This window comes from Lynx canadensis, chromosome D4, assembly GCF_007474595.2.
Source record: "Lynx canadensis isolate LIC74 chromosome D4, mLynCan4.pri.v2, whole genome shotgun sequence".
Taxonomy (NCBI): Eukaryota; Metazoa; Chordata; class Mammalia; order Carnivora; family Felidae; genus Lynx; species Lynx canadensis.
This window is the reverse complement of record NC_044315.2, coordinates 43,278,209-43,302,648: the sequence shown is the minus strand read 5'-3', so window position 1 is coordinate 43,302,648 and position 24,440 is coordinate 43,278,209. Positions and strand designations below refer to the sequence as shown.

The following is a 24,440-nucleotide window of genomic DNA, read 5'->3' as shown; positions in this document are numbered from 1 at the left end:
TCAAATGCTTATAATTAATAACAGTCATACTCTCTCTTTCTCTCTCTCTCTCTCTCTCTCTTTTTTTAAGGTAGTGCTTTCTGGCTTTCCTTGGGCTGTTCATGTCACCGCTCGTATAAACCAGGGAGATGGTCAGTAAAACTTAATTATTCAGACTCAGTTGAATAAGAGAGAAAATCTCATCAAATGTGAGTCCAGAATACAAAACATTATGTTTTATTTCAAACTAAAAGTATTTCTTACCAAGAAAGGAAAGAGAAGAAGAAGAGAATTTTTCTGAGTTCCCACTAAAATCCTATTTAGAGATGAAGAATCTGGGGAACCAAAAAGGTCATGTAGCTAAACATGACACAGCAGTCTCTGAACACAGGTCTAAAGCTATCTGCTGGTTTTTATTTTGGTGGTCTTAGGGATGGGAAAGATTTTTAGTACATATTATTAAGTGAAAAATCAAGTTGCCAAGTAATATATACAATATGATCCCATTTGCAAAGGGAGGAAAATCTTATGTATGTGTAAATGTTTATATATGTATATAAATTCATAGAAAAAGGTCTGGAAAGCTATGTCCCAAACCATTAACGGTGGCTATCTCCAGGGAGAAGGTTCTGGAGCTGTAGAGTATGGTGGTGAAAAGAGGACACATGTCTTTCTTCCTTGATTACTTCTGCTATGCTTGACTTTTAAAGAGTGAGAATATTCATATATTACTTGCATAACTATAACAGTCAGAAGCCTTCTTACTTGGAAGAGGAGGCTAAGCTCTTTCCTAATAACTGATTTTAGCTCCTTTTTGAACATTTCTACCTTAAGCTGTTCTAGCCCACCAGTGAAGGTGAGCAGTGGAGGGGTTTCTAGACACAAATGACAGAGATGGTGCTAAAAGTACCTCAAATAGTTTTTCTTCCTTGTAATTCAAACATCTTTGCTACCAACTTTGATGCACTATTCTCATTGTCAGCTCACAAGTAAAAATGGTCCTAATTTCTTCTGGCCAATTTTAGGCAAGGTTGTTAAGGGCTGTATTACTTTCCATCTCTCCTGACAATTAGACTCCTCCCTGGGTAGTGCTAACAAGTCACTCAACCTCCATTGGGTCTGCTCTCTCCTCTATTAAGGATTGCCCTCTCACTATTATTTGGGGGGATACTTTGCCATACATGGCTGCTAGCTAACATAAGGGGTTACTTATCCTAAGTCTATTTATACTTTGAGTTGATATTTAAAACCTTAAAGTTATAGAAGGGACTCTAATAATGGCATTTTTAGCATCATCTGGTGGGTGGAAGAGAGGGGATAGAGGATGGAGAGCAGAGATAGCATTGGTGTCTTCCCAGCTATCATTAATACTCAGATCTAAATATTACTCCATATAGGGGTGCCTGGCTGGCTCAGTTGGTTAAATGTCTGACTTCGGCTCAGGTCATGATCTCACAGCTAGTGGGTTCGAGCCCCATGTCGGGCTCTGTGCTGACAGCTCAGAGCCTGGAGCCTGCTTTGGATTCTGTGTCTCCCTCTCTCTGTGTCCCTTCCCCACTCACACTCTGTCTCCCTCTCTCTCTGTCTCTCTCTCTAATGTTTAAATAAACATTAAAAAATTTAAAAAATATTACTCTGTATACATTTGGTCCTGGTCCATTATGCCCATGTATTCAATAAGCACTTAACAAGCACCTGCTATGTGTCAAACAGTATGCCAGCTGCTAGTTCCAGAGAGAGGTGGGTTTGGACATAGAGCTGATAGTGTGGACTTCTTTAAAATACAGTCCTCTTCAATAGGTACCTACTATTTTTTAAAGCGCCTTAAAAATGCAGGCAGTCCATGCTTGCTCGCTCGCTCTCTCTCTCTCTCTCTCTCTCTCTCTCTCTCACACACACACACACACACACACACACACACACACACACACAGGAACAATCAGACACCACCAGCTTGAGAGTCTCCTCCTTGCTGTGGAGAGCTGGATGTGAGAATGTAGGGAACCTGGAGAAAGTTAGACATGCGCTTCTGATACCAGCCCTGCCACCCACACAGAGTAAGTCAGGAGAAGGTATATTTAATCTCAGAAAGATGCCCAGAGGGGACGCACCCTCTAGGCCTTTGGCATTTTCTGTGTGATAACTCTGACCACACATAAGAGGAAAAAGTGGCTCTCTGATCTGTGTATTAGGACTGACAGCTGCCTGGGAAAGCCACTTGTCCTAACTGGTGGCCACCTCTCAGACGTGAACCCAGTGACCAAGACTGGAAACGTCATTTCTGCATGTCCCATAGAAAATGCTATGGTGCTCTGAACACACGGACATCAGCACAGACCAAGAGCCCAAAAGACAATGCATAGGAACTTGGGGCCCATTAGAGGACACCCTAAAATGTGCAGGGAACACTGATCTGTACACGAAAAGAATTGTGAATTAAAGATTTAAATTATTCAACGGAACAGGTTATTGGGAAAACAGTGTACTATTATGTCCCTACCAAATCCATTTCTCTTCTATGTACACCTTACACCTAGTTTCCGAATAAGAGATTGTTTCCCCTCTGATGTCACACTGAAATAGCTCACAGGAAATGCACCTCCATACATGACTCACTTTTAAGATGAAAATCTGCTTTGGCTCTAACACGAGATGAAGAGTGGTATCAGGCCACTGTATGTCAGCCCTCTCTTGTTGTTTTAATTAGCATCAGTCTACAAATACTCAGCTCTGGACGGTCGGCCCAAGGAACCCCTGGCTGTGCCCTGTAAGAGAGGCCTTGCCTGTCAGTCTGATAATTGGCTGGTGGGAGATTAAAGCACCGAGTTTATCTGGAGCAAATGCAATAAAGTTAAGCCTAACAAGGGTCCTTGTCTTGGAGTCAATATAAAGGTCATAGAGTAAGTTAAGCCTATCTAATTTAACTATGTTCAGTACTTTGAGGATGGGAAGTAACACCTTGTGTCTTCTTCCTTCTGCTGCCCAGGAAGGGTCGGATTTAGTGGCTGCAAATCCCACAAGATCTTTAGCTGGTCCCGGGTGCTGACTTCTCAGCATTGCCTCAGCTCATCACAGCATTTGGATGTCATTACCACACTGGAATGTGGTTAGACACTTAGGCTTGTTTTTAAAGTGATGGTAAGTAAGCGGAACAGAAATGACATCAATTAGCAGCACACAGCGGTAGCGGTCCAGTGTGTCTGCCTATAGACTAACGAAGACTCGTGGGATATTTGAGAAGGATGTGGTCACCTCAGATCATCTCCTACCGCCTGTTCATTTTGCATATACGGAAACAGAAAGGGCAGATATCTTGCCCCACGTCACATGGCTGGTGGGTGACAAAGCTAGGGTGAGAACCTCTGGACCTCCTAGCCAAGGTCCTTACAGGCCGTCCAGGCCCAACCCACTCTGCTTGTTCTTGGGAGAACGCAGTCAGACGGAAGAGGTTTGTACCCCCTTGCCCATGCACTTAGGTCTGCCCAACTGGAAAACTGCGAGGTTAGGTGGGAGATGAGGGACCAGGTCAAACAGGGACAGAAAAGAGGTTTCTTGGGATTCTACGCACTAGATCTAGCCTTTTCTGGGTCTGGCCCTCGATTCTATTTTTCTGGCTGCTGTTCTCCTGGGTGGAGTGCTACTCCAAGTAGTGGCTGACTGCTTTGCCGGTTGCCATGGGGATGGTGGTACCATAGGCCCTCCTTATTTCTGCATCGGGAGGGGGAAGCGAGCCCACCATCCAGATCGATATATGAAACACCTTGGGGCGCCTGGGTGGCTCAGTCCATTAAGTGTCCGACTTCAGCTCAGGTCTCAATCTCGCGGTTCATGGGTTCGAGCCCCGCGGCCGGCTCTGTGCTGACAGCTCAGAGCCTGGAGCCTGCTTCGGATTCTGTGTCTCCCTCTCTCTCTGTCCCTCCCCTGCTCACACTGTGTCTCTTTGTCTCTGAAGAATAAACATTAATTTTTTTAAAAAAAATTTAAAAAAGGTAACCTGAAAAAAATATACATGGAACACTTCTGGTGACCAGCAGAAGTGTCACTATCAGCTTGTGTCCTGATTTGGCCTGTAATTTGTACCCTTTAAGTTCCTAAGAAAGGCATTTTGTTGACTGAGAAATAAGACAAGCTGCCTCAGCAAATTATCGTCCATGCCTAAAGGCAACGCCCTGCTTCTTCCATGTTACTTTGCAGAAACAGAAGAGATATCGTTCAGAAACGGCATTCCCCTTCCTATGTAGGATATGACCTTATCTCATAACATTCTTCATCCCATCAGTACACTTGAAAGTCTGGCTTTGGTTCTTTAACCATCTCCCTTTGAAACCAGAATCACCGATGAGATGGCTTAGCTTCTACAGAGATTTGTTCCAGAGAAGTATCTGCAGGCAAGTCTTTCAAGACACCATAAAATTGTGTGGACTGGAGCAGTGATTGGATTGATTAACTAAGGCTCAAGGTCGGGTAAAAACGAGACCCAGGCAGGACCAAAAAATGAAATGCTCTAATTGATTTTATGCATGTGGAATGACACACATACACTCCAGAGCACGCTATAATGAATCTGCATGCTGTGTGCATGCGGATTTCACAGCGGATCAATGATACCACCCAGCCACCCTGCAGTCCACAAGCCAATCTGTTACTATGCCGTGAAGGCTTGGGATACCAGCTAAAAGTGGCCGAGACCCTGAAGACTGCGGTCCTTCAAGTTTCTTTAGGAGATAGCACGACAGCACGTGCACAGCCACGCACGCCACGGGGCTCATTTCAGCGTACGGAGCTTTCTGGACCCTGAGCATGACCATTGGGCTGGAATTCCAAAGCCCTGGTTTCAATTAAACTTAAGTGGATTTGACTAAAAGTTTGAACTGATGCTAATTGGTTTTCAAAACACTGGGTTTTGAACAAGAAGCGTTCTGGTCTTGCGCTGTGGACAGATGCACCCTACCCTGAACACGCTCCTGGGAAGCAAGGGCAGGCCCCGCGCCCCTCGCCCCTTACCTGGCCGGGCAGGGATCCAAACTGCAAGATTTGAGGAGCCGGGGGGGTCGGCGGCTGGTCACGCACAGGTTCTCATCAGCAGGCTCCCGCGTCTGTTTGTTCAGGCAGCTCACCACAGCCTCCTGGACACCTGCGTACAAATCACACTGTCAGGCCAGAGTGGGCATGTGTGGGGTGATGAAGTGTAGACAAGGCAGCTGGTGGGAGGCCTCTGTGATTGGTAGGACTCTGGCTGCGTGTCGGAGAACGCAGCTTAAAGCCCAGGACTGCCCATCTTGTCAGGCATCGCTCGATCGGGGAGAAAGTACTCTTGAGTTTGAACCTCTGTAAATGTGACCCTTGAGGAGGGCAACTTCCCTCATGGGAGAGCTGGCCACCAGTCCTGATGAAATGCTTTAAAACAACGCCACCAAAGCCATAGAGCTGCCAAAGTGGGAGTGTGATAATTTAATGCAGAAGGAGGGCAGGGTGACAAAAAAAAAAATGTCCCCAAGACCTTCACACGTTATATTTTAATCAACAGGCGACTGTTGTATTTAGAAGGGAGGCCAAGAGCTGCGTTTTAATAGCCAATATTCTGCAGACTGCTGTTCTCCGGGGGCCTTGCCTTGAGGACTCCAATCTTTGCTGGTTTCCTTTTGATTCTAGTTCATGTCTTTAGTGACCTGGGCCGCTTTGGATGTTGGAACAAAAGCAAGCGAACGAGGTACACAATGACTATACCCATGAAACACAATCTTTTCTACATGCATGGGAAATACTGCTCCCACAGACACTTGCGTGTCTCTGACACGAGTTTGAGCAGTGGCTGGTGCAGAGTTACTGGCAGGTCTTCTGAGGTGGTATGCAGGACCCCTTATGGAGACCTTAATGGAGCAAGGAAACATTTAGGTGGGTATGGTAATGACCAGACATTTCATGCAGGTGCCCACGGTCATAGTAAGGGTCAAAATCCACAGGTGGGACATTACTAGTCGGGTGCCAATGCTAAGAGCTTGACATGCACCACGCAATTCTCCCAACTCCATGAGGTAAGTGCTATTTTTATCCCATTTTACAGATAAGGACACTGAGGCTTAGAAAGGCGAAGAGACTTGCTAAGGTCATGTAGTTGATAAGCAGTGAGGCAATGCCTTAGCACTGGAGCTTTTAATGACAGGACTAACATTTAAAAATACTAAAAGGCTGCTTCTATCTGCTAGAGATCTTCGGGAATAACCTAGACATTTGTCTGGGATCACTTCAGTAGAGGGCAGGGTAAGGAAGAGGCCAGATGAGACATTCTCGATACTCTGCTTTCAGTCATACATAGCTGTGTATAAAAAGATACATACAGCTTAATATATCTATGTGTAGTTAAATATTTGTATATGATTTTGGCAGAGTACATGACAACCTATATAGTTTTGTATATAAATACACAAACATTTTCTTGTTCTTATTTTCTGTCGTGCTTTATCAAAAGTACCCAATATATACAACTGCCCTAATCAGTTATTAGTCCTGCTCCTTCCCTCGTGCCATCTATCCCATATTTCTCCAAGTAGTTATTACTTCAATCAACAGGCTGTTTCCTTTTTTTTTTTTTTTTAAGGTTTATTTATTTTTGAGAGAGAGAGAGAGAGGCAGAGTGGAGTAGGGGAGGGGCAGAGGGGGAGACAGAATCCGAAGCAGGCTCCAGGCTCCGAGCTGTCAGCACAGAGCCCGATATGGGGTTCGAACCCATGAACTGCAAGATCATGACCTGAGCCGATGTCAGACGTTTAACTGACTGAGTCACCCAGTTGCCCCAACAGGCCAAAGTTTCCTAAGGTGATGTTATACGGACTGAGGTCACTCAGAAAGACTGCCATTTAACAAGTGACATTTTGGGGTGCCTGGTGTCTCAGCTGGTTAAATGTCTGACTCTTGATTTCAGCTCAGGTCATGATCTCACGGTCAAGAGACTGAGCCCTGCTTCAGGCTCTGTGCTGGTGTGGAGCCTGCTTAAGATTCTCTCTCTTTCTCTCTCTCTGACCTTCCCCAACTTGCACTCTTTCTCTCTAAAAGATGACATTTTATTTATTTATTTTTTACAGTTTATTCATTTATTTTGAGAGAGACAGAGATAGCATGAGTGGGGGAGGGACAGAGAGAGAGGGAGAGAGAAAACCCTAAGCAGGCTCCCTTCTGCCAGCCTAGAGCCTGACACAGGGCTCGAACCCACGAAACTGTGAGCCACTTAACCGGCTGAGCTACCCAGGCTCCCAGAAAGTGACATTTTAAAGCCAGAATTGGAAGCACCTTTCCCAGAAGTCTGACAAATTAAATCTTTTCAAAAATCGCAGTATTTACTTTGAGCACATGCATGTAAATTTTCTATTTCTTAAGCTTTTTGTGAGCTTTAAAATTTAAATATATCATGGTCAGTTCAGGCTGGAGCATTTGCAATTTCTACTAGACATTCAAGCTATCCCACCAGATTCCATAATGCTGGCTCCAGGGTGTTGCTCTCTTGGTTGCCGCTGGGATGAGCCATTTGAAATTCATGGTATGACAATGTAGCAAAACATTTCACAAGAAACGGTTGAAATCATCACTGATACTTCCCCCTGGGAGAGTCCGGCATTAAGGTAATGACGACAAAGTGCTGGATGAAGCTAAGTCTTCTATACAGAATCTAGACCTGGGGTTATCTTAGAAATTAGGCTTTCAGGGGTGCCTGGGTGGCTCAGTCGGTTAAACGTCTGACTTCGGCTCAGGTCATGATCTCGCGGTCCTTGAGTTCAAGCCCCATGTCGGGCTCTGTGCTGACAGATCAGAGCCCAGCACCTGCTTCAGATTCTGTGTCTCCCTCTTTCTCTGCCCTTCCCCTGCTCACACTGTCTCTGTCTCTCAAAAATAAATAAGCGTTAAAAAAAAGAAAAAAAAAGAAATTAGGCTTTCAATTCATGTGGGTACCTGTTAATATTCAAGAGATTCTAAACGTCACTCTAAAATACATTTTCGCTTTTTCCGGCTACTGAATACTTTATGGAATTGAGTCGATGACATCAGCAGGAAGTGACCCCAGGTCCTACCACTTCCCCCAGTTGGAAGGGCTTTAGGTGTGGAGCTGTGTGGATGGTGGGCTCTGTTTCTCCTTCACGAACTCCTAGTTTATACCACTGAAGTCCTTCTATCACTGCAAAGAACAAGGGTCTCAAGGGCTAACAGTTCTAAAAGGACGTCAGTATTGTCCTCTTAGATATGCGTGTGGAACACAAATTTTCATTACCCCAAACCAATAAACCTTAGCTCCAGATAAGTATCACCTGGGAGGTGGTTAAGTGCTGAGATTAAGCAGCATTCCTGAGTTACCAAATTCGAATCTAACTTATCATAAAACGAAACAAGAGGCCTCAGCGGCACTGTGTTAAATGTCCCTAGCCATAGGGGCCATTTACTGGCATTCTTAGGTGGGGCCTTGGGTGCTGAGGGAAACTAAGGACAGAGCTCTGTCATTTTAAGGAGTATCTGGGACCAGCCCTGTGGTCAACACACAATACATTTTTGTGGTGTGATGCAGGAAATGCCTCAAGGGCAGGGCATTGTGAGCACAGTGCTGTGTAGGCCAAGGGGAGGTGGGAGAGGGCCGCCTGGGGGAAGGCACATGGAGGGAGGGAGCTGCCTTGGAATGGGGAGCGTGGGAAGTCACAGGAGGGAGGGCATGTGAAAACCTCACCTGTGAGGTCACAGCATACTTGGCCCAGCGGAGTTGGCCAGGATGTGAGAAGTTGGCTCAACAAATGCGTGCTCTTTCCTAATAGGCTAATATATGCACTTAGAAGGACATTTTGAACCAACACAGAACACATGTTTCAGCACACGACTTCACGATTCTGAGTTTTCCTTTCTTGACAGAAACAAAGGAGAGAGGACTCGTAAGGAAGGGGAGTGGCAGGTATAAGACTTCACCTTTCATTCTTGCCCAAGTAAATTTCAAGTTTTCCCTCAGCTAGGTTTTAATGTTGATTTTACCGTCTAGGAGTTCAATGTAATAAAGCTGTTCAGGTTCAAAGCCACTCTCCTTGACCACACCTATTAGTTCACATGTGGGAAATTAAAATATAACAAGGAGATGATAGTGGGACGCAGGACACATATCTGAACAGGTTAGGCTAACTTTCAATCTTCCAGAAAATGGGATTTTCAGTGTTCATATCTCCCAGAAGAGCATAATTGTTACGTGATCTTTGATGACAGCTTGGGGAAACACAGCCACCAACCATAGCCTAAATTACTAACTAGTTCCTTCTGGCTGCTACCTCTGCTAGGTGAAAGGTTCCTTCTGTATCTATCCAGTTTTAGCTCTTGAGATAGGGAAGACAATAAAATACACTGACCAGCCTTATAACCCAAAATTGATTTAAAAGTTACCTGTTAATCCTGCACATTTTTGGTAGGCTTCAGCAAGAATGATTAAAAATATATATAACCTTGTGGGTTATATTTCGGTGAAAGATCAAAGTAGCACAATGTTACTGCCAAGCACTGACTTCAAAATATACATGTCCCATATAGTGAAATGATTTTTTAGTGCATATGGGCATCATATGGACCATATAACCCAACCATATTTTCACCACTTTGGAATTTTCAACTCTACCATTTTAGGTGTAAATATATTACCTTGGCACAGTTACATAAGTGTAGGTAAGCGTGCACAGTTGTTGACAGTTAAAGACATAAGACATTTCAGTAACTTTACCCTGCCTTGGCTATAAAGGATGCACAATTTATGTTATACAAAGACGCTCAGTTCCTACAGGCAGAGATCAATTGTATATCAAACCCCCAAATCTTATTTCCAAATCAGTATCTTCTGAAAACATTTGAAATTAAAACCACTCCACATGCTCTCTACACTTTGAGTTTTATACCACTGGTTGATCAGCAGAATGGTTAGATAAAGGTATCTGGTTATTTATTATTCCATTACTGCATCTATTTTTTCCATCTGCTCATAAAGTTCCAGGCTTGACTTGTAACTGAGAACCAGAACTGAGAGACCATAAGTAAAAAAAAAATTTCCAAAGCAAATTCATTTTAGACTAGGGATAACGATGGTTCCTTTTAGGTGATGATGGAAATTGGGGATAAACACACCCCCTCTGAACTCTTGAGTCACTTGTTACATGGAAAGAAGCAGTTGTGCCTATGGGTTGTGGTCTTTCCACCTGACTTCTCAGCTCCTGCTGGGGCTCAGAGATCACTGAGGCTTATTTAACTCTTCTCCCTTGGTAGGCATAGAAGAAAAGATGCCCTCAATGTGTGTGGAGAAGAACACAAGGACAGAGATTAGCTGCGTTCCAGGAAATTCTTCCAGAATCAGAAGGAAGATTTTAGGTTTTAAAATAACAGGGCCCTCCATTAAGACACTTAACAATTTCAGTTTGAAACTGGAAGACTTGGAAACAAACAAGAACCTCAAGGTCAACACTATTAAATGCTTGCTAAAAGATCTGATGGAGAAAATGGATTCTTTGCTAGTATGTACTTGTTCCACTAGTATTCCTTTTCAACTGCATGTGAACATTTTGGGCACAAGTACTTGTACATTCATTCTCACTAACGATAAGACGCCTTTTTAAAAGGGTTTCCAAAATGCCATGGTTTAGAAGCCATTTTTGGAAAATAATTTTATTAAAAAAATTTTTTTTAAATGTTTGTTTATTTTTGAGACAATGCGAGAGACAGAGTGCAAGCAGCAGAGGGGCAGACAGAGGGAGACACCGAATCTGAAGAGGGCTCCAGGCTCTGAGCTGTCAGCCCAGAGCCCGACGCGGGGCTCGAACTCATGAACCGTGAGATCATGACCTGAGCCGAAGTCGGACGCTTAACTGACTGAGCCACTCAGGTGCCCCTGGAAAATAATTTTAATACTTTTTTATACCAGTTGAGAAACTTTGCTAGCAATACAGAACCATAAGGTGCCAAAGGGGGTTACTGCTAGCCACTGAGAGAAATTTGGCAAGGAAATTAGACAGTATTTTCCTCACCTCTCAAAATCTCTCTTGGGAGCCGACATGGGAGACAGTGGCTTTATGGATCTAATGTATGTTCTATTGTGTAAGAAAGATCATAAACTTGAAGAATTTCATTGGTGGTTTAACTGCCCTCCTCTTCCCTCACAACACCATCTATAACACCTGAAATAAAGAATCACCGAACCTGTTGTTATGGCTATGAAATATCCCTAAGAGAATCAGGTCAATATACATGGAAGCATGTAATGTTAGTTAAATGATAATCGTAAGGGGGAAAGCTTCAGGAATTCTCTAAGTGCTTAAAGCAGTGAGGTATGCTGGAAAGACTTTGGACAGGGAAATAAATAATTAGCAGGCCTAATCCCAGCTGTCACTCACTAGCTGTGTGATTGCAAGTGAACCCAGCTTCTTCGGACCTTCATTTTCTCATCTGCAAAATGGCGGTGGGGTCAGACTTTAAAGTCCTTTCCTGTTCCAGGTAAGCACACTGTTATGTGCCCTTTATACATCCTTTTCCCTTTGTAAAGAGGTACTGCTTTGGAAAATCTGCTGAGTAAAACGAGGGGGGCGGGGGCTCTAACCTATTCTGGGGAAGAGTAGAATGTTTGTCATCTTGGGCCTTGGTCCATACCACATGCACTAAAGCAAGGACATAGATAAATAAAACTGAATGTTGAGAGCATTGCCAGGTTAGTGTCAACTGTGTTTCTCAGTCAGATACCCTAGGATATATTGCAAAACATCAGAACGACAACTGAAAGTAAAAGCATGAGTTGTGTTGGCCACTCACAGCCGACAGTCTGAGCGCCACTCAAGCCCAAAGAGAAATACATCTGTGTTTCATTCAGTATGCTTTCCATTTAGGATGGCTTCCTCCCCTCCTCCCCCTGCTTATCATTCCTGGACTAGAGGCGGTCATGTGACACAGTCTCCTGCAGGGACAGAAGATAAAGAAAAAAGACAAGATGATGGTGGGGATATGAGCCAGAGTCCCTCCTTCTTACCTCCTCCACAGGACTCGGAGCACTTGGTGAAGCCCTCATACTCCCAGTCATACAGCTCGTCGAAATCCTGCAGGCCACCGAACAGGCCATCTGTCTCTTCTGGGTTAAACTCAGGAGCTTCCCCGTTGCATGGTCCTGCATAACAGGCACGCTGGGATGCTGGCTTGGGCCCCTCACATTCATCAACAGGCAGGTCAGCCACGGACTGGGAGAAAGACAGGAGCACCTGGCACCTCACCATTCGCACCTGGGTCCCCACACCACAGGTAACCGTGCAGGCTGACCAGGCTTCCGGGATGAACCTGCAGTCGGCAAGCAAACAAGAGGACAGCATGAAGAGCCCCAGGCAGGAGACCCTGGGGGTTGTGGGGGGCTGCATCCCACCTGCCGCCCCTGTCCAGCGCCGTTCGGGGCTCTGCTACCCTGTCCTGTGATGGGTGCTTCGGTCTAGTTCATGAGCTCGTTTGCCACGGGTTTCTGGATTGGTTTTTTTGTAAGTGTCATATGAACTCCCAGCTGTAAGACATTCCAGCCACAGACCACCTGCTTTCTCCCTGCTTTGCACCCACAGCGGTAGCTCTTCAGAGCAGGAGTTGGTGGTTTCTTCACTCTCTCTAAATCCCAGCACTTGTGCCTTCTGCAAGATGCTGGCTATTCTTATAGTAGACTAATACGGATCCTAAAACTATCACAAAATAAGCCCTTGGCGATATTTAAGGAGGTGGGTTTTTTTTTTTTTGTTTTTGTTTTTTTTAGTCTGGATCTCATATTCTGTAACTTTCTTTGCTTTTCTGCTCAATGTGCGTCCCAAGATTTATTTATATATAGAAAGAGGTTCTTTTTTTGTAAGTTTCCAAGAATGGAGCAAAGTCTTGTTCCTCACACATTCTTTGAATTAGTCTGGACTACAATTCTTTTTATATCATAGTGAAAAGCCGTGCTACAAATTTAAATCCACAGACATGTCACAGTAAACGAGAGATCCTGAATTCACACAAGTTTGTGGGACGGCAGCCTCCCTGCCCCCACCCCCTGAGAGAAACCACACTAGTGAGAATTTGGTTTTTCTCTGAGTTTCTCTACAATGTAGGACAATTTCAAATTCCAAAAAAAAGACTTTCCCTCTCACTAATCAACAATGGCCCATAACGGCAATGACCTTGAGAAGGACCTAGGGAAAAAAGCCCAGAAGGAACCACTAACGTTTTCAGAAAGTTAGTATAATAATCCGGAAAAAGAACTTTGGAATAAATATTTTTTTATTTTTCCAGGATCCTACTGCTTTTTCACAGAGAGTCGTGCTGAGGAGGCATGCAAACCTGGTCCCCTAACTTTGACTTTGGCAGGAAACGAAAGAACTGATAAGAAGGTTATAGCATTAAATCCTAGTGAGTGCAAATGGTTCCTATCTAGTTTAGGGAAATAGAAATTCTAGCAGGAAACAAGTCCAAGTTTTCAAATTGAAAGGATCAGAACCAAAATGTTTCTTGGGACTGAGCCTGAGCCTGAGCTGTGCATGGAGCTGGCCAGGAGAACCAGACTCCCCTGACCCCCAGCAGCTCATGGTGTCTGAGCCACGGAAGAGCTTAGGAGAGAATGAAGGTCACATACAACCTTGTCAGAAAGGTGGATGAGGGAGAAAGACCCACTCAGAATTATTCCCAAGAAGTTCTCATCACAATGTCACCTCCCTCTCTTATTTTTGAATTCTTGATCCGTCTTCTGGCACCTAGAGAACATGAGGGAAAAGCAGTATTCTAAAAAATTAGAAAGTCTCCTTTTCTTTGAGTAATGATACCTGTAGGAGCTTTTTAAGACTGTAAAACCCCAAATCACAGTCAAAATAATTTTAACCCTCTTATTACACATATATCTGTCTGGCTCTTGGAACAAAAGTGACAACAAATACACAAACACTGAATGTTACAAGCCAGGTGCAGACATGAAGGAAAACACACACTGAACTATTTTGTTTATAAGGAAAACCCAAAAGCAAATGAAAAGCCCTCCAACTCTGACAATGGTGTGTGAATAATGCTTCCTATTTAATAATGTGCTGAATTTTATTGTCAAATAAGAAAGATGACACGATCGCAAAAAGAACTGTACCCTATTAGCTTTTCCTATGCATTAAGAGTTATTGTTCTGTTACCTATAACATCTTCAGAGACCATTACAAGACAACAAGGATCAGCTAGCTTTTTCTGGAAGGGGCCAGATAGAAAATAGTTTAGATTTTGTGGGCCATGTTTGTGGGTCTTTGTTATTGCAACTACTCAACTCTGTCAACATGCTGCGAAAGCAGCCAGAGACAATATGGAAACAGATGGGTGTGGCTGTGTTCCAATAAAACTATATTTACAAAAACTAGAGGGAGGGTGGTAGCAGAAAGGTCTGAATTTGGACTGTGGGCTGTAGTTTCCCAACTCCTGCGATAGGACCTTAAGTGGAGATAAACCAAACACACCAAGATTCATAAATAATCTTCCAACTTGTTTTGAGTCTTAGTTCCTATCTTTTCCACATATATGAGTTTATAAGAATGACGAGCAGTTAAATCGATTTATGTTTTATCCTCCAAAATGAGACCCAGATGAAACCTAGAATATAGGTGATGTGCAAACCAAACCCTTAGCTCTCCTTGTCTATAACGTGAATCGCTTTGTGTTTGGTCTCATTCCAGGACCAGGAAGATAGACGACAAGCACACAAAGTAGAAAGGGTGCATTACTGGAACCTCATGAACTCATTGCAATGTTTGAACCTTGTTTATTTTGAAGCAGCATCCAAATGAAAATAAATGTGTGTGCGCGTGTGTGTGTGTGTGTGTGTGTGCGTGTGTGTGTGTGGGCATGGGCATATGAGCGGGCGTTTGTCTATATTTGGTTTTCTGGGCCTTTAGGGTTAACAGCAAAAACAATAAACATCCATTTTATGTCTCCCAAGTGAGAGTCTTATCAAATGTCAAATAGCCTTTCTGGCTAATCTCCCAACCCACTACCCTTAGGTCTTCATCAAGTTCACACCAATTAAAAACGATTTGGCTTTTAAGCGGTGCTGTCTTCTGGCAGTCATCTCAATTTCTCTCGTGCACACACTGTGTGATATAATATATTCTCTCTTGCTGAAGGCAGGAGATTATATTTCAAAAGAAAAATATCTAATAGAGCGAATGGCCAAGTGAATAGAACTGGTTTTCATTTGAAACTTTCCCCCACATTCCTAGATCTCCCAATGCTGTGTTTACTATCTTGAGCTTTCTGGCCACAAGTGGGAAGAAGCAAGGTCGGTGAGAGGGCAGGCAACTGAAGTAGGAGGTCTAAATGTAAGGTTGAGGACACCTGGTCTGAATAGTACTTGCTTAGCTAGAATCCTTCAAGTGGGACCTTTAAAATGCAGTCAATAGGTGTTTTTTTTTTTTAAATCATTTTTAATGGTTTTAATTTCAAATGTTCAATAAAAAATTACTATTGAAGTTTAATTAGGGTCCTTTGAAAGTTCTTTTTGTTAGCAGCACTGTTGCAGAATGGCTAGATGCTTGAGTTCTTTCAAAGATGGGCTCGAACTTCGGGGAATACCGATAGGATTTCGGCATTTAGTCTTCCCTGCTTCGGGAAATTCAAAATGAAACCTGGTAAATAGAGGATTTCTGCTTCTGTCTGGTCCTCAGTTTGCAAGACTAATTGTTGATATAGCTAACAAAAAGCTTATCCTTTAATGAGAGTTATTACCATAGTACCTTTTAGGAAACAGAAAACCGCGATAATCAAGTGCACCTGTAAAATCCCAAGGTGGTTCAGTTTCTATGTGGCTATTCTGATGTCAGAGCATGCACTAAAAGAATAAAAACAATCACTTGATTAATATAGTGCTAAACAGAAACTGTTCAGTCTTGGTTAACTAATCTTGTGTTAACTAATCACTGCAGAGCTTAGCCAGAGTTAAGCTCTAGTTTTATGCACACGTGGTTGATAACTTTTTTTTTTTTTTTAAGTAGGCTCTATGCCCAGTGTGGGGCTTGAACTCACAACTCCAAGATCAAGAGTCACATGCTCTACTCACTGAGCCAGCCAGCACCTCTGAGATTTCTAACTTTATCTTTTCTCCTCTTAGTTTCCTCTCCTTTCTCATATACAGTCATCTAAAAAACAAATCATCAGCATTGTACAAAATAAGAATGGCTTCATAGGGGTGTTATTGTAATGCTACTACTAGCCTCACTTCATTCTCTAGTTTCAAAATGCAAACTGAAACTTGCAGAAAATCACATGAAAAATACTTAATTTTGGTTTAGTTTTCCAGCTTATTAAATTTCAGCCAGACGTCTGATGGGCTTTGTGGATTTCTTTTCCCTCTTTCTTTTGCTGTATGTTTGTGTATGAGAGTGGTGGCATTTAGGGGGAGGAGAGAGGAGGGAATGAACTGAATGGTGTAGGAAAAATTATAGACAACTTTAACACAGACCCAGGAGGTGACTGGGTGTCCTGTCAAGTGCATCCTTCCAAGCTATGGCAATCTTTCATTGCTATTTTACCACTCTACCAGTTAGAGAAAACGGATGATGAGAATGATTCTTGCCCACAGAATTGCAGATTAATTGCGCCTAGTGGAATGCAATTGATTGTTGTCCTGTGAGCAGACCCATTTTACGTCTATTTGTACATTCACTCTAGCCTCTTATTTACCTAAATACATATAATTCTTTGAAATTTCCCTTGAATTGGTTGTAACATCTTCCTGGTTCCCTCACTAATTAATGAGGTAAACAAAAGCTTGAACAGATGTTCATTTTATATATGCATGAGAATCATGGTTTTTTCCCTTTCTAAAATTTTATCATTTAACTAGTGGCCACAGATGGATCTGGAAAATAGGATACTGGAAAAATAAAATACTGTATAAGTAATTCTAGCCCAAATTAATCGGAGTCTTTTATATAAGTATATCATTTAGGGACAAAAAAAGTCCCCAAACTTTATTGGTAATGATGCTGTTATTCCATAATGCCTCATCTATTTTTTTTTTTTTAATTTTTTTTTTTCAACGTTTATTTATTTTTGGGACAGAGAGAGACAGAGCATGAACGGGGGAGGGGCAGAGAGAGAGGGAGACACAGAGTCGGAAACAGGCTCCAGGCTCTGAGCCATCAGCCCAGAGCCCGACGCGGGGCTCGAACTCCCGGACCGCGAGATCGTGACCTGGCTGAAGTCGGACGCTTAACCGACTGCGCCACCCAGGCGCCCATGCCTCATCTATTTTTAATGAAATCTTCTTTATTCTTTTTCTTTAGTTTTGAAAAGTTGGTTCTTCTCCTGGTTCTGAGCAACTCTTGCAACATTAATGGAGTGAAACCTTTAGGAGAAGGTGTAGTTTCCTGGACCAAAGCTAGGCATTTTGGCATCCGAAGAGCCATTTAGAAACACAAGCAAAAGAAATTGCTTTTGGGTGGGACAGAAACTTGGAAAATGAAACATTTTCTTTCATCTGTCTCAATTTTACATGAGATCAAAAGACCTCATGTAAACTTTTTAGTTATTTAGTGTCTCTCAAGAAATTAAAAGATTTTTTTCAAAACCATCCAAAATAGGGAAACAAACAAAAACCTTTGGAATGCTACAAAGGGAGGGTGACTCTCCCTTTAGGGATTTTGGAATTAATTGTAAAACCCACAATTCCAAGACAACCTTAAAGTGATTCTTTAAAAATATAGGGAGAGCAATAAAGTTCTGGGAGAATACTTATCCAAAATATGCCTCTCCATTCACTTAGAACCACACCTAAATCATTCCAAATAAATAACAATCTAACATTGTGAAAGATCTTTAGTCAAGGATACTTGACCTGAATATGGAATTATGAAAATATTTCTCAACTGCTTTTGTTAGCTTACAACTCTCTGGAGTTGCAAATAATTCATGCTAGTTATGCAACTCAAAGTCTCCAAGCACAATTTCTCAAAGGTGTCCAGGACACCATTCCACAAAACATCTGATAGCACCACTTATGTTCATAATGTTCCTCTAATTCTTAAGCATCATACCTGGGTTGTGACAGGTTTTCATCACTATAAGGCACTTCAGTAGCATAACCAAGTATAGACCGATCCCAGAGATTTAAATAACAAAACAAAATGAGAATTTTTAATCAGCCACCAATATGCCTATCTGAAAAAAAAAAAAATTCTGTGACTGCCCTGTCTGACGCCACTAAGCAGTAACAAGTAAATAAATAAATACAAAGGAAGGACCCAATTTCAAACAGACTAAGGCAGTACTGGGAGAGCTATATTTAGTGGAATTTTCCAAGAAGCAGACTTGATTTTCTCATGATAATGATGCCCTTTTGGGTTCTTTGAGAGGCAGCTGGCCTCCGCACAAATGCCTCAATGACTTTCTTGCAGAAATGCTCAGCACTAGAAGTGGGAGAAGAAAGCCTGACTGCATCGAAGGGCACACTCTCCTTTGAAAGAGACTTTTTATACTAGAAGGAAATGCTGGGGGTATCAGAGTTCCAATGAGTCAGGGCCTAACGGGCTCTCTCCAGGCCCACAACCTCATACTCAAAGACTCTGTTAAAGCTGGCTTGCAGTTCTGACCTATCTTTCTCGATATGGTTCCAGACAAGATAGGAGGAAGAGTCTTACTAACGGATGGATCTTGTTGACCATCAGGAGTTTGTTCTACTTTAATAGTAAGAGAAAAGCCAGCAGAAAGACAGGTAATAATCAGTTTCTGAGAATACGGGCCCTACAGTGTCGGCTCTTCCCAACAAATGCATCCTCAACTACCTTCTTCCCAGTGGCCCCCAAGGCAGTTGACCATGCCTTCTTTCTTGAGTGACTTTATCCTCTTGACTTGCATGACAGCAAACGCTTGGCTTTCTTTTCTTTTCTGGTCAGTTCCTTCTGTCTCCTTTTTAGGTCCTCCTCTCCTTAAACTCTAAGCACTTAGTGCCTTGGAGCTCAGTTTGGTGATGTGTTTGGTGATTCTTGGTTTCACACACCACCAGTATGTGAGCAACTTCTAAGTATTTAGAAGTATTTCATCTCTATTCTAAGTATTTCGAAATATATCATCTCTATTCTAGACTTTTTTTTTCGGAGCTTTATACCCAATTTCTTTTTTTGGTAAGTTTTGGGCTAGGGAGCCATTTGACTCTTTGAAAGGAGTAAACATTAATATAATTAATCTATTTATCAAAAAATTATATAGTGCTTCTTATGTGCCAGACACTGCTCCAAGTGCTTTATGAATAAAAGCTGTTAAATCCTAATGACAACCAGATAAGAACTATTACTAGCTTCATTTAGTAATTAATACATGGGTGATGAAATTGAAGTATAAGTCATTCACACAGCCAGTAGGTTGTATGCTCGTAACCACCGTTCATTGCTCTCTCTCCCAATTGACATTTTTACTTTGATATTTCAAAAGCATCTCCAACCTAAAATGTCCAAAATGGAACTCCTGATTTCCCTCTTCAGTATCTTATTCCTCTCCCAGTCTCCTCTGTCACAGCACATGATTCTACTGGCCATCCAAATGCTCAAGGACATTTAGGAGTTGTTCCTGACCCCTCACTTTCCCCGACTCCTCTCTTCCAAATGATTCCCCAGGTCTATCAATTCTCGCTCAAAAATGTATCTGAAATTCCTTTACTTCTCTCCATCATCACTACAGCCACCTTGATAAAACAACAACAACAACAACAACAACAATAGCTAATGTTTACTGATGTTTTTTAAGCCCTTCATATATATTAACTCATTATAATATTGTTAGGAGATGGATACTGTCAGGAATGTTCTGAAATGGGCAAAAGAGATCACTGGTTGTCCTTTCAGTGGAATGCTGACATTGTCTAACAGACTTTCGGGGTGGCAGGCTGTCTAATTAACTCTATGGAAGTGTAAGTCTTTGTTTGCCTTTGGCCAGACACAAGTTTCCTTGTAGAGGGCTGGTGATGATACAAATGTTTCCAGTCCATAGTGATGGAAATTTTTTTTTTTTCTGTTCATATAAGTGCCAAGGATTACTGTCTGGTAGAAAATAGACACTTTTCTATATCCAGTTCTGGTATGAATAAGTTTTAACATCTTACTGGTTCTCTTGATAATTCATGAATTCAGTACAAATTCTGGCATGTGCTCATTTTGTATTTATACGGGTCATAGTTTTTCCTTTTTGAAAATTATATTTTGACAGTACTCTTTTCATCCCAAATTCTAGATGATAAAGTTGAGGCACAGAGATTTTGAATGCCATACTGCTAAATAAATGTCAGATTCAAATCATGGCAGTTGACTCCAGAATCCATGTGTCACCATATTGAATGTCAGGTGACCGCATAAGCCATGATCACTGAAGCCACTACCTTTCTGCTGGACCACCACAACAGCCACTGATATGTTTTCTTTCTCTGTTAGACCTTACTAAGCCATTCTTCACCCTGTAGTTGTAAAGCTTTTAATTTTTTCCCAGAATACCAGAAGAAAAGCCAAACTCCTTGTCAAGGTTACATTATGCCATTCTCCATCTTCATTTCCTGCTCTTTCCCCCCTGGTTACTAGCCTCCAGCCACACTAGTCTTCCTTCTCTTCCTTAAATGTGTGTAATTCTTTCCTGACTCAAGGTTTTGGCAGGTGCGTCACCCCCATGGATGACTCTCCTTCTTTCTCTCAGTTTGTAATAACTCCCACTCATCCTTCAGGACTCAATTGACATGTGTCTTCTCAGAGAAGACTTCCTTGAACCCCACACCTGCTGGAGCTCCTGTTAGACTCTCTTAGATCACCTCTTCATTTACCCATAGCAGTTACCAGCCTCTGAAAATCAAGTGTGAATCTTTATGTAATAACTATGTCCATCACTAGATCAAACTTCTGTGAAGTCAGAACTTCATGTAATAGATGCTCAGTAAATATATATGTTTATAATGAGTAAATGGATAGGTAAATAGAATGGCGAGTGTTGACATTATGAGTGACTTGGTTTGTTCTTGGGTCCAAAGACTGAAAGCAAGCTAAAGAGGCAACAGTCTTGAAACTCAGAGAAATTAAATCATACCTCTTAGTTCCGGGTATCAGCATAAGAAAACAAAAACTTTTTCCTGTTGTAGGAGTTTCTTTCAGTCTTTTTAAAAAAGCTGTTGTGCCCAAATTTAGTAGTAGGCTTCTTCATTTTATATTTCTTATGGCTGTACTCAAGGCAGTAGACGCTGGCCTCATTTCATCTTGATGGGATATTAGGTTATCATGTAGCTTGAGGAATGTTTAAATTCTGTGTGTATCACACTTCCATTTAATCTCAATAAAAATACTCTTTTATAGAAGAAAAGGATTTTGGGGCAGCTTTGAGCCAGAGGCTGCCTTCAGTGATTTATACATAGCTCTGATCTCACACTGCCTTATCATACAAGCAGCTACTCCAGTAAAGGGTCTGAAGCATTTTGGAGTTGTTCTTACGTTAGGGGAACCCAGAGAGAGCTCCTATTTTTCTGTCCACTTTTTAAAACTTAATATACACAGTGTTTTGGGAAAAAAGAAAAGATAGGCCACTAACTGTATGTAGCAGATTCAAATGGAGCCAAATCACTCTGTTCACAAATAAAACGTGAGGATACATTTGTTTCAGACCATCTTTCTCTCCTATTGCTTTTCTGACTTGTGCACACAGAACATAATTTAAAAGTTGGGTTTTCCTTGAGGCCAGTCTGATTATTTAAAAAGCCATGTCCCAGGGACTAATATGCCATTATAGCTTACAATGCTATTAGTGCATTTTCAGTTCTCAACTTAATACCAGAATGGAGTTTTTAATGCATATCATTTCCCCTGATTTTGATACAAATCTAAAATATTGTAAACTCAGAATACTTTCCATGACCATTTTTTTTCCTTCATATGGAGTAAAATTGGTTTATTTTGCAATTTTGTAAAGGTTTCTTTCCTTTAATTCAACAAGTTTGGCAACGCTTTCCAATGAAAAGTTCAGTTCATTAAAAATGACCTTAATGGACGTAACATATATTGGTGGTGACAGGGTCCATACTTTATTTTGGCACACACGGATCCCATTAATTTGTCTTTGTCACTCTCTAGGGCTCAGCTGAGCAATAGTTCAGACTTAGCTTTCTGAAAGTAGCTACAGAATGAGCAATAAGTAGAGATGTTGGGAGGGGCTGACAAATTTAGAACTTCTTGGTTTGCAGTAAAGGCTTTTCTAATGACTACATAAAAATGGCTCTGTCTGCTCTGTTGAATTTGTTATTGATTTTTCTGTCTCAGTGCACATTGGGAACAATCTATGGGGATCAACTGTATTTAACCCAGGGTTGAAAGAGGATGCTTTTCCACCCAAGCATTTTCTAAACTTTCCTTATTAATTTTTGCAACTCCCCGTAGGTCCCTTTTTTATTCAAATAAAGGTAACTAAGCTTTGTCCCTCAGAATAAATTCTGGGCTAGATTCTAAGTGTGATGCTTACAAGTAAATCTTCAAAAAGCCTCAGAAGTATAGAAGTATATCCTCAGAGGCAGGATGGTGATGTTAACTGGGAAATGACTGGCTGAATTTTGGGTCAAATTGTACTTCTCTCTCACATACCAGTAGATACGACACCTGCCTCAATTTCTCCAGTTGTAAATAGGTGATTATTATACATTTTTATTCCATTAAAAGTTCCCTGGGAAGATGAATAATTCTGGAAGTGGCCCAATCACAACCCCGGTTAACATGTAGAGAGATCTTCCTGCAAACCAGGTACTTCACACGTACTAACTCAAAGATACAGGTGCTGTTATCATGCTCATTTCACAAATGAGGAAATTGCAGCCAAAGAGTTAAGGGACTTGCCCAGGTCCCCTGTTGCTAGTGGTGGATCCAAGATGAACACCCAGCCAATCTGTCCCTGGAGCCCACACTTTTCACCACTGCTGGTGCACACTGCTGCCCTGCATGGAGGTATGATCAATAACTAAACTGCTTTTTCCTTCGATCTCAGCAGGGCTACATCCTTGTTTGGGCACACAAACACACAGACTTACCCCTCACCAACTCACATAGTTGGCAGCATTATATACCTGAAAAATTTTTTAATTTTTTAAAAATGTTTTTATTTATTTTTGAAGGAGAGAGAGAGAGAGACAGAGCATGAGCAGGGGAGGAGCAGAGAGAGAGGGAGACACAGAATTCGAAGCAGGCTCCAGGCTCTGAATTCTCAGCACAGAGCCCGTGCGGGACCCGAACCCACAAACTGTGAGATCATGACCTAAGCCCAAGTTGGACACTCAACCAACTGAGCCACCCACGTGCCCCACATACCTGAACATTTTTAAATTTTAGGAAATTACCTATGGTTTCTGCAGCTTTTCTCAAAGTATAGGTAAGAATCGCTCAAGTACGTATACTGATACAACATATATGATCATTGGCTATAATCCTTTCTCAAGCACTAGTTTTGGAGTGAAAGTCAGATTCAAATAGGTTCTATCACAATCTGCCAAACATCAGTTCATACCAACATCCTCCAAACCCTTTCCCTGTATATTACATTTTCCTCTCATTTATGTTGTTTGTGAATTACCATGTACTAGCTTAACTATTCTAATATTTTAACTCAGAGGAATGCACAGTAGCGGAGAGAATTTAGGAATTCAATAAATAATTCTCCCACATTTCTTTTTAAATCAATAATACTATCACACTGTGCATACTCAGACATCATATTACATTTCTTAAATACAGCTAGCTCATTTGTTCAATCTGTGGATAAGTGACCAATACTCAGCACTTTGGACATAATCCTAACATTCCTATGGTAAGAATGCACTCAAGGTTCTTTGAGGGCAAGGACTATCAGGCTTATTTTTACAGTATTTGCAACTGGCACGGGGCACGGCACAGAGCAGGTGACTTATGAGCAAACTTAGCTTCTTTCATCAGGAGATGTGAACAATTTAGCAGGTCTGCTGACTCTCCATAGGCATCTAAAATATACATTCAGACAGAGAACTTCTATTAAGCATGCAGTTGCAGAGAATATAATGGAAGAGAATGATTTAGGTAGATGGGAAGGAGGCCAGAAAGGAAGGAGTTGAAAGTGAGTGAGGTCATGACCATTGAGAGGTAAGGGCTGATTCAGTCTGGCCAGCATGGGCTTTTGCTCTGCTATGTGCCAATTCTCAAAATTAAATGCTTTTGTGCTTTTTTTTAATCCTGTAATTCTCATGCTTGAACAGCCCTTATGTTGGTGTAATGATCTACAAATAGTGTCTAAATTTCTTGATCTTAGATGATGTCACTTTTGATTCTTAAGAAATATATCTGTTTTTATATATATACAAGATATTCCTTTTATTTTCTGTGGCCTGAGATTCATGAAGAGAATATAATTCAGGCACCTTGTATTGAGGATATAAACAGCCAAACTATCTGGACCCATTACTG

At 41.8% G+C, this 24,440-nt stretch overlaps 1 protein-coding gene across 1 annotated transcript in view; it reads right to left on the bottom strand.

Moving 5' to 3' along the window:
• ADAMTSL1 (ADAMTS like 1) overlaps window positions 1-24,440 on the bottom strand; it is a 379,909-nt gene that overhangs the window by 171,737 nt on the left and 183,732 nt on the right. The window contains 2 exon segments of the mRNA XM_032595636.1: window positions 4,984-5,113; window positions 11,996-12,297. Coding sequence (XP_032451527.1) covers window positions 4,984-5,113; window positions 11,996-12,297 — 432 coding nt within the window.